This window comes from Gymnoscopelus braueri, assembly GCF_963280865.1.
Source record: "Gymnoscopelus braueri genome assembly, chromosome: 17".
Lineage (NCBI taxonomy): Eukaryota > Metazoa > Chordata > Actinopteri > Myctophiformes > Myctophidae > Gymnoscopelus > Gymnoscopelus braueri.
The window spans coordinates 33,828,757-33,843,380 of NC_137617.1; the positions used below are offsets into that span (position 1 = coordinate 33,828,757).

Sequence of the window (14,624 nt, forward strand, 5' to 3'; positions counted from 1 at the left end):
TCTCTCTCTCTTTCTTTCTTCCTAATGGCCTGGCATTATTAATTACCTTCACACAGAGGAGGAATATAAACGAGTGAGGAGAAAGACGGGGGCGTAGGAGTTATGTAGATCCATCTCTGTTAGGGCTGACCCAGATAGAGCTGAAGGGATTGGCATCAGCTGCCTGCTCTGTGTGTGTGTGTGTGTGTGTGTGTGTGTGTGTGTGTGCGCGTGCGTGTGTGTGTGAGCGGCGCGAGTGTGTTCGTGAGTGCGTTCGCGAGTGCGTGCACGCCTATGCGTGCAAGTGTGCACGTTTGTGTGTGTTGAAGTGCATGTCTAAGTTAGTATTTCTGTTTGTGTGTGTGTGTGTGTAAGATTGTATTTTGTGTGTGCATTGAATAGGATTTGTGCATGTGCAAATAAGTATGTGCGTACGTGCGTGCGTGCGTGCGTTGGATGGGATTAGTGCATGAGCAAGTTAGTAAGGATTGTGTGCAAGTTAAATTTGTGTTTGTGTGTGTGTGTGTGTGTGTGTGTGCATGAGTGTGTGCACTGTGCACGCATATGTGTTGTGTGTGCAGGCATGCAGGCATGCGGGCGTGGGTGTACGCGTGCAATCAGATGAGCATGAGGATGTGTGTGTAAGTGATTACAGTAGATGAAGTAGGAGGACATGATAGGATTGTCCCAGTCTTGCATCTTGGCCCTGCACTGATAACAAAGATTATAGCAGCGAAACACAGGAAACAACTTTGTTTAGCCGACTCAAGGCGATGAGGAATATTAATATAACACAACAGCCATATTCTCCAGTACAAGTACTGTCAGTGGTGTAAAGTAACTGCACTTAAGTACAATGTTGAGGTATTTTTTACTTTCTTCAGTATTTTAAATTTTCAATACTTTTACTTCTACATTCTACTCCACTATATCTCATATATATATATAGTATTTATGACAATGTTTATTAAGGTAATAAAATCAAGTGTAAAGTTCGGCCAAAAACCTATCCGCTTGAATAGAGCCTAATTGCTTCTGCAACCAGCAGGGGTGAAACAGCGGTGAAACGGCGAGACTACAGGCCATTCATATGAACTGTCACACTTCCTATATAGCCTCAATTTACAAGCTGGATGCTAGCCCCTTGCCCTCGACTCAATTATTTGTGGGGTTTGCAGTGTTTTCGTTGTCAGGGGACAACAAGCGGTGTACCGAGTTAAAAGCTCCCACTTAAACCCTGATAGATTAATGATGTATGGACTCCTCATTAAAAACGCTGTTGTCCTGCTCCTGCTTTGTTCGTGCTTTTGGCCTGTTTTCAGTTTGTTGGATTTGTGAGTGGGCTCTTTATTCAAGGTCTACTATGAGCCAGATATTTGTGTTACATGTATATTTTAAAGTTGTTTATTTAATTAGTTTGGGGCTGCATGAAGCCAGCGTGAAACTTTATAATGAGGCTGTCTGCTCCTCCTCCTGTGCATATACAGTATGCATGCGTGTATGCATATGTACATGCACAGAGTAGTAAAACGTGTATGATGAGTAACAGTGATTTAACGTGGGAAAAAGAAAAAGTTTATTTCAAACTTTGTATTGACGCACATCAGTGACGCTTGTGTCAGTGACGCTTTCAGTGTGTCGCAGTGCTCAAGTATTTAATACTTTTCCTAATTTAGCTGCATTGGGACCCCCTGGAACGGAACCTCCTCAAGGACCCCTGCGGGTCCCCAGACGACACTTTGAAAACCAGTGCTTCATCACACTCACACTAAAGAAACGCTCTGCGGTGCAGAGATTGAGAACACTGGTTCTATCTGGCAGCTTTTCATAAATCCTTCCCCCTGTGGACGGCCTCGCCAGACGCACACCGAATGGTTTTTACTCTCTGAAGCGGTGCTGACACGCCATTCCTCTCTGTCTCTGTCTGTACGGTGGACCTGCATCTCCCTGTTGACTCCATTCCTCTCTGTCTCTGTCTGTACGGTGGACCTGCACCTCCCTGTTGACTCCATTCCTCTCTGTCTCTGTCTGTAAAGTGGACCTGCACATCCTTGTCAACTTCATTCCTCTATGTCTTTATCCGTACTGTATCGACCCCGCAAAAGACGACCAGTGGAGCGTGCCCTTGCATGAGGGACGCGAGATTGCAGCGTGAAGTGCGAGGGCGCGCTTCTGAAAGGAGGGGGTAGTGTAGCGACCCCGCAAAAGACCCAGCCGTAACTTGCTCCTACAAGGGAGCTAGCTCTCTTAGCGTTGCTTGTTACCTGATGGTCTGCGTAACGTTACAGTACAGTGGACCTGCACCTCCCTGTTGACTCCATTCCTCTCTGTCTTTGTCTGTTCGGTGGACCTGCACCTCCCTGTCGACTACAATCCCCTCCTCCTCTCACTCCCGCCCCACCTGCTCCACCTTCCTCCTCGTCACTGATCACCACCATGACAACCTGTAACCTAATTAATTTAAAGCAGCGATTCACAACCTGTGGGCAGGGCCCACTGGTGGGCCGTGAGGATTCTTGCAAGCGAGCCCCGAAATAATTGACAAAACACTACGATTTTATCAATAATAATTCATATAATTTTTTTTTTTAATGTCCCTCTTTAAAACCTTGAAAAGTGATACTGATAAATAGGAACTTAAAGTATACTATGTTAGTTCCATTGATCCAAGCCAGAACACAATTGATTGATTGATCATTAAAATAAACATGCTCTGAAAATGCACACTGTTGAAATGATAATGTTATGCATGTTTCTATTATCATGGCATTTCATTTAATTTAATGCTTTTGCTGTTGCCTCCAACATTTCCCTTTTTTCCCCCTTTGCAATGCACGGTTGGTGTGCAAATCACTTTGGTCCGGTCACGTTGCATAGCTAGCTGGCCGTCTAGACTCTCTGTCATGTTTTTGCTCTTTTTTCATTTTTTTTCCTCCAATCCAAGCCCCATTTTCATGCTGTCCCCTCACCCGCTGTCTGTGCTTTTCTGCCCCTGACGTCTCGTCCTCTCCGCTCTATCATCTTCCTTTCCTACTCTAATGTGCCTCTTCCATCATGAACTCTCCTGGCTTTGTTCCTCTAGCCTTCACAAATGACTGCTTTGCTACGGTGCACGTTACAGATAAGAGCTCTCTCTCTCTCTCTCTCTCTCTCTCTCTCTCTCTCTCTCTCTCTCTCTCTCTCTCTCTCTCTCTCTCTCTCTCTCTCTCTCTCTCTCTCTCTCTCTCTCTCTCTCTCTCTCTCTCTCACACCTCCTCTCACCACTGACATCAATAACACAATTATACAGTAACAAAATAGCACGCTGATGTGGGGTGGAGACAGATCTGGGCCCAGTCAGCTGTATCTGCCTTCCTGTCTGTCTCACTGGAGTATGTAACAGATGGGAAAACCTGCAGCGATTATGTGTGTTTGTGTGAGCGTGGGTGTGTGTTTATCTGTCTGTTTGTCATGGTATATTTGTCAGATTAACACTAATGTTGAAATGTTTGCTCAAAGAGGAGCTTTTTTTTAGTTTTTGCTAGATTCATAGAGATGGCCTGGAGGGGAAAACTAGTTATTGTGTAGCACACTGTAGGCGTTTTAGATATTTTTGATTGTGTGATGAACTGACTGTTTAGTATGTGTTGTATTTGTTTGTATGTCTTTTTACCCGCTTAGCGAAAGCTGCGGGTCTATGAAGAGGCAGACCTACGACTCATCATTCGACAAATTTGCATTCGACAGATTCATTTGCATTCGACAGATTCATTTGCATTCGACAGATTTGCGTCATTGGCTGTCGTTTAAGCCAATGGGATACTTTCCCATACTCTGAACGGGCGGCCTCGTCCTCCCAAGCTATGGGACTATGCAGTCCTCCGAGCGCTAGCCGATTTTGGCTAATAGTTAGCTTGTATGATGTTACTAACTAACTGTTTTTAGCCAAGCGCGCTAATGTCCGCTCCCCATTAGTTATCGACGCAATTCGCGTTATTACTCTCGTAATTTTCATGTATTGTACATCCCAAAATAAAATGTATTAACCATGTTATGGTGCTGTAATGACTTTATATTTTCTCAACATAATACTGTCTTTCACACGGGCCTTGGAAAAGAGGATCACTTCCGCCATTTTCTTCTTCGTTGGTCTAAACAATGACACGGTTGCCAGATTTTGAGAGAAAAATAAGCAACCAGGTCAATGAAAACAAGCCCAAAGACTTAAGTGACTATTTGGCTACATGAGCACTTTAAACCTATATGCATCGGCTATTTGATAATAGACGACTTGGCAATAGCCGATCTACAAGCTCACAACAAAATAATAACAAATAACAAGCAACTAACTACATTTACAAGCAACTTCACAGAAAACAAGGTCGCTTGTAATTAGTATACATGGCAACACTAGTACGAGTACTTTTCCCACCACTGTTGCTGTTTTTAACATGACTGCCCTGTTTACAAGTGAATGAATACACACTACAACCAAGGTTACTGTAGCAACATTTTTCATGTAAGGTATGACGCTAAAATCAGCTGCATTTTATCAGAAAAAAAGCAGATCTACAAGCTCACAACGCATCGCCGCCTTGTGAGCTTGTAGATCTGCTATTTTTTATTATGACGTTTTATTGAATACTTAATTTACAAAAGACATTAATGACACCAAATGGACCCATTTGGGTTTTTCTTTCATGTAAGCCAGTAGTGAAAAGGGCAAACTTGCAGTTATGCATTACAACTCAAGCCTAGCTGTTTCAAACAGTGAAATCAAAAGACAAGTTGTGAGCTTCACTTTTATAAAGGGTTAGGGTTACATTGCAGTATTGATACTTTTACTTAAGTAAAACATTACAGTACTTTTTCCACCACTGTTGATGTTTTTAACATGACTGCCCTTACGCTACCTGTATTCTATGGACTCACTTCGTCTATTGTGAAAATAGTTTCTTTCTTTCATACATAAATGAATACTAACTGGTCACCACCGGTCTTTTGTCCAGGAACAATGCATACAACACTATCAACCAGTCCTCCTGGGTGTGTGTGTGTGTGTGTGTGTCTTCATTTTTGTTGTTCATACATTTCTAAGTGAAACACTGTAGTTTTGACTTGGGTAAGGGTAGGCTACATTATGAAGTAAATATATCAGCTGGTGAAAATAGCAGATCTGTGAGATTGTAGATCAATTATTTTCACTATCATTGATATTGTACACACACACACACACACACACACACACACACACACACACACACACACACACAACACACACACACACACACACACACACACACACACACACACACACACACACACACACTTTATATTGGTAGCCAACCAATGAACCTCTGTGGAGTTATTTTTGTTGCATTCGAATGGCTGAGATTTTATTTTAATGACAACTTTTACATTTTGTGCTGCAGATTGGGGCAAAAATAGCCTGCCGCAAGCGGGTATATTATGACTTTGTCATTTCTTGTTTTAATGTGGATCCCAGACTAGCTGGTTGCTATGGCACAAGCTAATGGGGATACTTCATAAAATGAAAAATCTAATAAAAATCTTTTCAGTACCAAATGAACAGCATGCACTGAATTGAATGTAGTGTCCATATATGGCCTGGGCAACTTTGGTGTAAGACACTGTTACAAAGTCAATCTAATCCAAATGGAATCATACCCATACTTTCTCAAACATAAATAAACACACAGTCAAGGAGAGTCGAAGTGGTAGCGAGGGAGAGATAGTTTTAAGGGGAGAGAGACGGACAGAGAGAGGGGGCAGAGAGAGAGAGAGAGATATGGGTCGTGCTTCTTCACTCAGACAGTGACACACAGGGATTTTGGGCTGGAGAGCTGCTCCTGCATATTTTACAGCCTGCTATGTGACCATCTGCTACCTCTGCCACACACACACACACACACACACACACACACACACACACACACACACACACACACACACACACACACACACACACACACACACACACACACACACACACACACACACACACACACACACACACACACACAGGTCCAATAACAATCTGGAGTTTTGTCTTCAGCTCATGCACCTCTCCACAGTCTCCTGCTGTCCTATCATCACCTTCATCAGATCCCCACGGAAACAAGTTACCATGTAGCAGACACACACGCCAACACAAACCGATGACCAAGAGCTTGCAGCCCCATCTACAGTGGTGTAAAGTAACTAAGTACATTTACTCAATTACTGTACTCTGTACTTGAGTGCACTTTTGAGGATTTTTTACTTTACTGCAGTGTTTCCATTTTCCTTGCCTTAACTATCAGCAATTTATTACACCACACCAAACCCATGGGCCATGCCTCAATTCGGCATAACAGTGCTATAGCCTAACTATTACCATTTATCATAATTACAATTATGCAATACTAAACTCATCACAGCATGACTAAACGTACGCGACCATGCCTAACTTTAACACAAAATAAGAAATCTGGTATTGATCAGTCTATTAAACAAAAGAAAATGGGGGGGGGGGGCTGGTGGTCATGCGTTGTTAGTTTTATAATTGTCAATCATTATAATCCTTACTTTTATAGTGCCCTAGGCGACCCGCCTCGATTGCCTATATGCTTACAAACACCCCTGCATATATCCATGTTGTCGCTGTCAGGCAGAAAACGTGTATGTCCAAAACAGTTACTTTTAAGTCAAGGGGGAAAATAACCTGTATTTATTCACAAGCTTTTGTTAATACTTAAATATTTATAAAAACCTAGAGAGAGACATAACCCACTTCAACCTGCCATCCATCCATATTAAGTGCATGAACGTAGCCGATCTACAAGCTCACAATACGTTGCATTGCAATGCATTGTGAGCTTGTAGAGCGGCTACTTTTGCACGATTCTGTCACACGATAAAGTATAGAATGAATTCAACAGAATATTGTATTACAAAAAGATGGAATTTGGAGATACAAGGTTTCAGCCTGACAAGCGACAACATATTAGCCTAAAACAGGGGTCTTCAACGTTTTTCGGGCCAAGGACCCCTTAGCTAAGAGAAAGATGTAGCAGGGAACCCCACTACCAATCTACACTAACAATCTACAAAGCTTGTAGATTCATTGTCTATTTTCGATTTTTTTGTGAAATCTTTGTGGTTTGTTGAGACATTTAAAAACAAAAAATGTAGTATGTCCCTATTACACATTTGGCGGCCCCCCTGTAGTAACTCTGAGGACCCCCTAAGGGTCCCGGACCCCTGTTGAAGACCCCTGGCCTAAAGTAAACCAGCAGTGGGTCCTGGACAAATAAATGATTGTGTTGATCCAGGAACAATCCAATCATCCAGGCTAGGACAGTGTACTGTCGTTATCACTATAGTAGTCCTGTCAGCTCCACAGTCTTGTTCTGTGGTCACTGTTTAACCGCTTGTGTCTCAATAACAATGACAAACTCCTTCCTTGTTGTAGAGAATCTGCTGTTGGCTGCATGCTGGGCACCGAGGCGTATCTAATAAACAAGCTACATCGTTTTACGCCACCAACCAAACTAATTAAAACCCTCTATCAATGAAACAAGCCATTTGGAACATAAAAGGAGGCCGCTGCCAGAAACGCTCTCATGTGCCCACGAAACTGTGTAATTTGTTATGATGACTTTAGTATACTTTGGCCTCGGATGGCTGAAATTATACTTCATAAACAGCCTAGCTTCTAACACGCATGATAATACCGGAACAGCCTTTATTTTGAATATCACGGGGTGCAGTAGCACGTCCCATTGTTAGATGCACAGTGAAACGCTCAGTGTTAATTGATCCATTTGTAACTCAAAGTCAAGGGTTTTACTGTGTATTTGCTTCCACTGAGACAACAACACAATGAACACGATTCAACCTGACCAAGCTGCATTGATGTCTCTTATCACACATAACTGATAGCAACAGAGGGAAGAGGGAGAGGAGCAAAGAGGATAAGAGAGTGGTAGATAAAACTAGCAATAATGGAAACTGTACTGATAGGACCTATAGATGAAACATGATGCCATCCGTGTGGGAAAAAAAGGTAAAGGACCACACCAGTGTCAGTACATGTCTGTCTATTCACAGCATTTCGGCCATATATATCATGCGCATAAACGTAAACGTAAACATAACCATTTTCCTGTTAATGGCTTTATTTCTCGATTATGTTGATATATAATGTTTATATTTTCTCCATGTTCATTAAATTCTTACCGAACTCTACTGAACAAATCAATCAACATAGGCTAAACATCATCTTCAGGTTGTTAAAAAATCATGGGTGTTTGAATTCAGTGTGTAAATCAATATTTACTTTAGGGACTATTTTCGACGTCTAGACTTCCACATGTGCTTTGAAATGCAACCCCCCCCCCCCCCACCCCACCACAATGACAAACAATTTGACAAAAAAATACCTTGGCAATAGCTAGGGTATTGGATTACCTATCTCAAGCAATGTGACTTTCATATTGCACTGAAATGAACGGAAACCAATGGCTTCCTTCCTCGGAAAACAAAACAAAACAAAAAACATGGTATGCGTTGGAAGATGGTTGGCAGTAATGAGTCGTGGTCAATAGGCTCAACATACTAGACCACCGGTATGGTCCTTTAACCTCCGTTTCCTCTTTTTCTCAGCAACAAAAGGCTGACATTCTCTGCTCCTCCCTGTCCCATCCTCTCTCTATCCCTGTCTAACGCTTGTAGATGGATCGGCTAGTTCCAGTGCTCGACACCCACACGCAACTACGTACAACTTCGCTGGACTGAGTCGACTCCAATGTGAGTGATGGCGCAGCAGCCACTGTGGACAGCATTGATGAACGGTTTTGTGCTTGGAGAGAAACCGTGACAAAGGACAAGGAGCCACGACACAGTGAGCGACAACAGGGGGGGAGGGGTTAAAACAAACAAAACCAAAAAACATGGTGAAGGAGGGCATAACAGCATGTCCAGCAGACTGAGGTCTGATGAGAGAGAGGCAGGGAGGGTGGGGGCACGGGATGGGTACCCATACCTCTCGCGAACGAACGTTGAGCTTTTTGAACCCTATTAGCCACCAATGGCGGGCGGTGGTGAGGGGTTGACTTGACACACAACGACATGCTGTGAACTCAGTACCTTTTAGAGTGCCTTCTGAAAGGGCCCATGAACTCACCCCCGGAACCATTATATCTAGAGGGACGAGACCGTGTTAGTAAGAGAGAAGCAGCAGCAGCAGCAAGGAAGAGAAGATGGATGGGGGCATTAGTGAGAGAAATAGAGAGAGAGATACTGAGAGTAAGAGAGAGAGAGAGAGAGAGAGAGAGAGAGAGAGAGAGAGAGAGAGAGAGAGAGAGAGAGAGAGAGAGAGAGAGAGAGAAAAGAGGGAGGGAGAGAGAGATATAGAGAGGGAGAGAAAGAGCGACAGGGAAAGAGGGATGGAGTAAGGCTAGAAGGAAGCGATGACAGAATAAGCTGGTTTAGGTATGTGCTCCCGCCGCTGTGTCTTTCCAGAGATTCTGAGTCCAGGGGTCTTGATTAACACTGTTCGCTTTTATCAGGGATTCTTAAAACCACACTTCTCCAACAACACAACGTCACTCTATTCTGCAACCAACGTTGGAACACCCATAGGCAGTGGTTTCTCAAACATTTTAATTTCAAGGACTGACCGTACAAATGGAGACAATGGGGTTCCATTTGTACGCTCTCAGAGTTACAGACATGTAAAGGTCCTTTTGGTACCAAGGAACCCTGAGGGTCCCTGCACCCCAATTTGAGAACCACTGACCTTTTGAGTGAAAAATAAAAAGAGAGAAAAAAAGAAACCTTCCATTTTTTTTCACACTCGCCTTTTCTCACTATGACATCCATCCTCTCTGTTCTCTGAATAACCATTAGTTAAAAACTATTAAAAAAAAGGAAAAATGGTTTCTGAGCAACAGAAAAATATCAAGCTTGAGAAGAAAAAAAAAACTAAGACAAACTTTTCAACCAAAATTTTTTAGCAAATCAAAAAAAGAAGAAACGGGTGAAATCAACTCGTGATTATGGAAGGGCTCAAGTGCGCTCGGGGAAAAAAAGGTAACTCCTACTGTACCTGTGATGTTTTCAAAAAAAATCTCAGTGTGTGAATGCGAGAGAAAGCGTGTATGTGTGTGTGCGTGTGTGCGTGTGTGTGTGTATGTGTGAGAGTTTGGGTGTGGGAGTTGCTCTGTAGGGCCAAATACCCCCTGGCACAACGCCTCCTGGAAAAAAAAGAAAGAAAAAAAAAGGAGACCACTTCCATCTGTATTTCTCAAGAGATGAACATACACATTTCCCGCTGTTTCCCTGTAATTATCTTACACAGCAGGAAATCATCAAAAGCCTTATCTGCTTTACACAGAGAGCGACGACATAACATCCACTGCTCCTAACAACCTTTTACAAAGGCACAGCTTGCCTTTGGAAAAAAAGTAGGGGGGGAGGAAAAAATATATCCAAAAATTCCAATGCAAGAATTGGGCAATGCTTATACTGTATTTGGGGTGTAGGAGGCAGTGGAATAAATAATAGAAACCAAGTCTTCCCCTCCGGTTGTATACTACTAAACCGCATGCAGAAGAGGAGAAGGGCTGGGGTGGGCGATCTACGAGAGGAGTTCGACCCGAGCTGTTTTTTTTCTTTTTTTTAAACAAAAAATGATCTCGCCCTCCTCAAACCCCCCTCCTCTAGCTCTGTATGCACACACCACTACCATGCAAGCCCCGCCCCCATCACCGGGCATGCGCCATCGGGCCGTCCCCAAGCGCGGCTGCCTACTACAGGCCAGGCAGGGCGACGGACAAGGGAGAGGGAGACAGGTGGGGGAGAGGGGAGGGAGAGAGGGGTTCTAGAAAGCCAACAATAACGCCAGCGGTCGTCTGTCCTCGCTTTGGGCCGGGACAGGTGACCGCTGAGGGGTCTACGAGGAGGGAGAGGGTCGATCGGAGGAGGGATGGGAGGTACTCAAGGCGTATATAGCGTCTACTATCGGGGGGAGTCTACTGTAGCGCGCTCAGGGTGCGTTCCTCCAGGCTTCGGTCAAACCAACTTATAAGAAAACAGGCTCAAATCAAGCAGGACTCAGAAAGATGTGGAAAGACTACCGACCAGCAAGATCCTTCTCCTTACTCCGTCTCTTTTTCTCCATGCGCTTCAGTCTCTTCTCCTCCCTGATCTTGGCCTCCTCGGCCTCCTGGGAGCGCCGGCACTTGTGGAAGTTCTCCACCACCACGCCCACGAACATGTTGAGCACGAAGAACGACACGATCAGCAGGAAGGAGATGAAGTAGAGCAGCATCCACGGGTTGTAGTTCAGCTGCGGCTGTAGAGAGACATACGGAGTGTTGCTATACAGCGCTTTGATAGCTTAGGTCAGGATTATTATAATATTATTATTATATTCATTATGGAGAATGTCCCATTTTCAAATGTATACAAATATTTTGAAAATAGTAGATCTGCAATGCGAAGCATTGTGAGCTTGTAGATCGGGTATTTTGGCCGAAATGTATATAGGGTTGAAGTGGTTAATGTATCTTATGTAACAATAATCAAAATCTACAAAGTAACTAGTTTTCAAATAAATGTTGTTATGGAGTAAAAGTATAATATTTGGATACGAGATGTAATGGAGTAGAAGTATTGGAAATTGGAAATACTCAAGTAAAGCACAAATACCTAAAAATTGTACTTAAGTACAGTACTTAAGTAAATGTACTTAAGTTACTTTCCACCACTGTGAACAACTATGTGCTGTAGGTATGAGAGAAACGTTTACCTGCTGGTCGACTCCCACTGCGTCCAGTCCGTCATACATAATGTCCACCCATCCATCCTTCGATGCCAGTACAAAGAGAGACATCAAGGCCTGACGTGGGAATAGGACAGAGGACGCAACTGGTCAAAACCAGAACAGGTTTGTAAAGAACGTAACCCTCAACAACTTCTGACTACTCCCAAAAAGTATACATAATATCGTCACTGTCGGGTGGAAACCTTGTATGTGCAAAAGCCCATGTTACTTTACTTTATTTGTTTATTTAGACGGGACACCGCATATTAATGAACAATGCATATCAATGTAATGATGCAAAGATGATAATTTACATCTGCAACGTCCCCACAAAAAACACATAAAAACAAAAACAGGCAGACTATAAGATGAATCCACAGAGCGCTGCGGTGTCAGACTCCTGCTGCGGTGTGCATTCTTACACCGCAGTTTTGATTGCGCCAGGGGAGCGCTCTGGGGATTTGTCTATAGAATACATTACATTACACAGGGAAAACAGAGCATAATACATAAATACAAGAACAGAGGTACGAAACAGGTCCAAAAGGTGCAAAGTATCTATTTAAGGCTTAGTTTTTTTAGTTTTAAGACTAAAACAATTTTTACTTGGCTCATATATTATTGCACTAAGAAAATAGCAGCGTTTTAGATTGGATTGGAGTCCTGCGGCCTTACCTGCCCCAAGTTGTCAAAGTTGTACTTTTGCCTGACCCATCTATAGCTGTTCAGCTGACAGTCAGACTTATTGGTGATGTTCCTGACGTCCTCTCCTTGACACACAAAGAACTTCCCCTTGAAAAGCTGGGGGAAAAACCACAAAAGCCACCCAGTTAAAGCTGCACTCAATTTACAATACAGGCATTTAGCAGATGCTCTTAATCCAGAGCGATTTACAGTAATCAATGTAAACACGAGGTAATACATCAAACTCTGTAACTTTCATTGTCCTATACCCAAGATTCAAATCCGGTCCCAATTGTGCTGAGTTTTTCACCGCTGAGCTAATAGAGCTAATGGACCAGTAGTGTTCAGACAATACAACAAGGGGTAAATTCCTCAATAGAAGGACAGAGAACAAGTGTTAACTGCTAAATACAGTTAGCTGGGCTCATTTAAAACAGCCGTAAAAACTCATCTTTCTGGAGGCCATAAGAGGAGGTAGTACCAGTTGACCGGTAGACAGATGACCCCCCTCCCCTTTTTTTGTACATATATTTTTTTTTCATGCTTTTTTTGTACATAGTGGTATTTTTTCCTCTGTATTTTTATGTTGATATTTGTTTGGTTGCTACTATATATGTCTATGAAATTAATTCAAGGACCTCAACGGAAACTGCGTTGTTTTACATTCTTTTGCCTAATAAAATGTTCAATCAATCAATCAATCAGCTATATTTCATGAACATACTCTACCATACAGAATGGTCAAAATAGCATTGTATTCTCTACAAAACGTTACATAGTGTAGCTTTAATCCTGTTGCTTCCACAGTGACTCGCACTTTAACTATAACTATTAGATTCACTCTAGTATCTATTATCTAGGAGGTAATTGTGTGTAATACTACTCACACTGCACTGGAACAAAAGACAGAAGGGACTGGCGTTTCATGGTAGTTTATCTCAGAAGCCAGGCATAAGGATGATTTAATAGATTTTGGAGCAGTTATAGGTTAACTACAGAAGAGTGAACACTATAAAAGCCCTTTCTCAAGTGGCAGCTTCCGATTGCTGCCCAGGCATGACCATAACCATTAGCTTGACACATCCGTTAGACAGGGGGGTCATTCAGACACAAATACGTCTGACATCCAAGGACACAGAGCCCATTAGTATGATTGGTCCTTGGGCTGAAGTACTATTATGATGAGAACTCATACTGTACTGTATGTCCTGGAGTGTGACTTAATATATGAGAAAACTGCATTGAATAGCCTTTGTTCCCACCACACCTTTGGCCCCACATACTGGCCCTCATTTATCAACGGAGCTTATAAACCGGCGTATATTTTTCCATATATTCGGCCGTACACCAACGTCGAAGTCACATTTATCAAAGGATCCTATACAGCCGATCCTAGCGTACATCAGGTCGGAGCTTTGATAAATCTCACGTCTGAAAACGAGCGCCATTTAAATACACGCCAACTTTGTCTTTCATGTAATCCGTACCGTTGCGGTACAATCTTTGTCACGTAGGCTTGTAGCCTACATGAATGACATATTATGATACCAATCACATCGCCATGAATGGAATACGTTTGTATATTCATTTATTTAACCCATACCGAGCAGTGCGCGTTCGAGTTACACTAAAATAAAGCCGTCATGTAGGCTATTCCCATTTCCCAGTGAGACTCGGACCGTCGGACGGGCGAGTCCCATCCCGCTCCGCATTAATGAGAGATAGCCTGGAGAGAACATTAATGGATGAAGGCTGGTGTGTGTTGGACCATGGGTTAAATGTCTGATCTCCCGGTGGCCATGAAAATATAACAGCAGCGCCGCTGCACCGGTCTAAACTCCCGAAAGTGCCCTCACAGAAGCGCTCGTATATTTTGAAAATAGCAGATCTACAAGCTCACAACGCGCTGGCTTGTGAGCTTGTAGATCTGCTATTTTCAATGCAGCCAGATCTGCAATCTTATCTGAACGACTGTTAAAGCAGTTTGTTTAAATTACTTTATAAAATGTTATATTTTCACAGGGATTATTTATTAGTGTAGATATACATTTAGGAGTGGATTATGTGTCCAGATGCCTGTCAGACAGTCAGACAATGCTGCTCCGCAGTTCTACAATGGAATAAACGGGCGCAGCCAAAGTCAACAACTGCT

The 14,624-nt window shown here is 42.9% G+C and overlaps 1 protein-coding gene across 4 annotated transcripts in view; it reads right to left on the reverse strand.

Moving 5' to 3' along the window:
- The window catches only part of cacna1g (calcium channel, voltage-dependent, T type, alpha 1G subunit), a gene marked incomplete at its 5' end in the record, with an annotated part of 186,344 nt that overhangs the window by 41,272 nt on the left and 130,448 nt on the right, over positions 1 to 14,624 (reverse strand). For all 4 annotated transcript variants that reach the window (XM_080455501.1, XM_080455498.1, XM_080455499.1 and 1 more), the window contains 3 exons: positions 11,125 to 11,317; positions 11,774 to 11,863; positions 12,464 to 12,589. In XM_080455501.1, the coding sequence (XP_080311627.1) occupies positions 11,125 to 11,317; positions 11,774 to 11,863; positions 12,464 to 12,589 (409 nt within the window). The remainder of the gene's footprint in view (positions 1 to 11,124; positions 11,318 to 11,773; positions 11,864 to 12,463; positions 12,590 to 14,624) is intronic.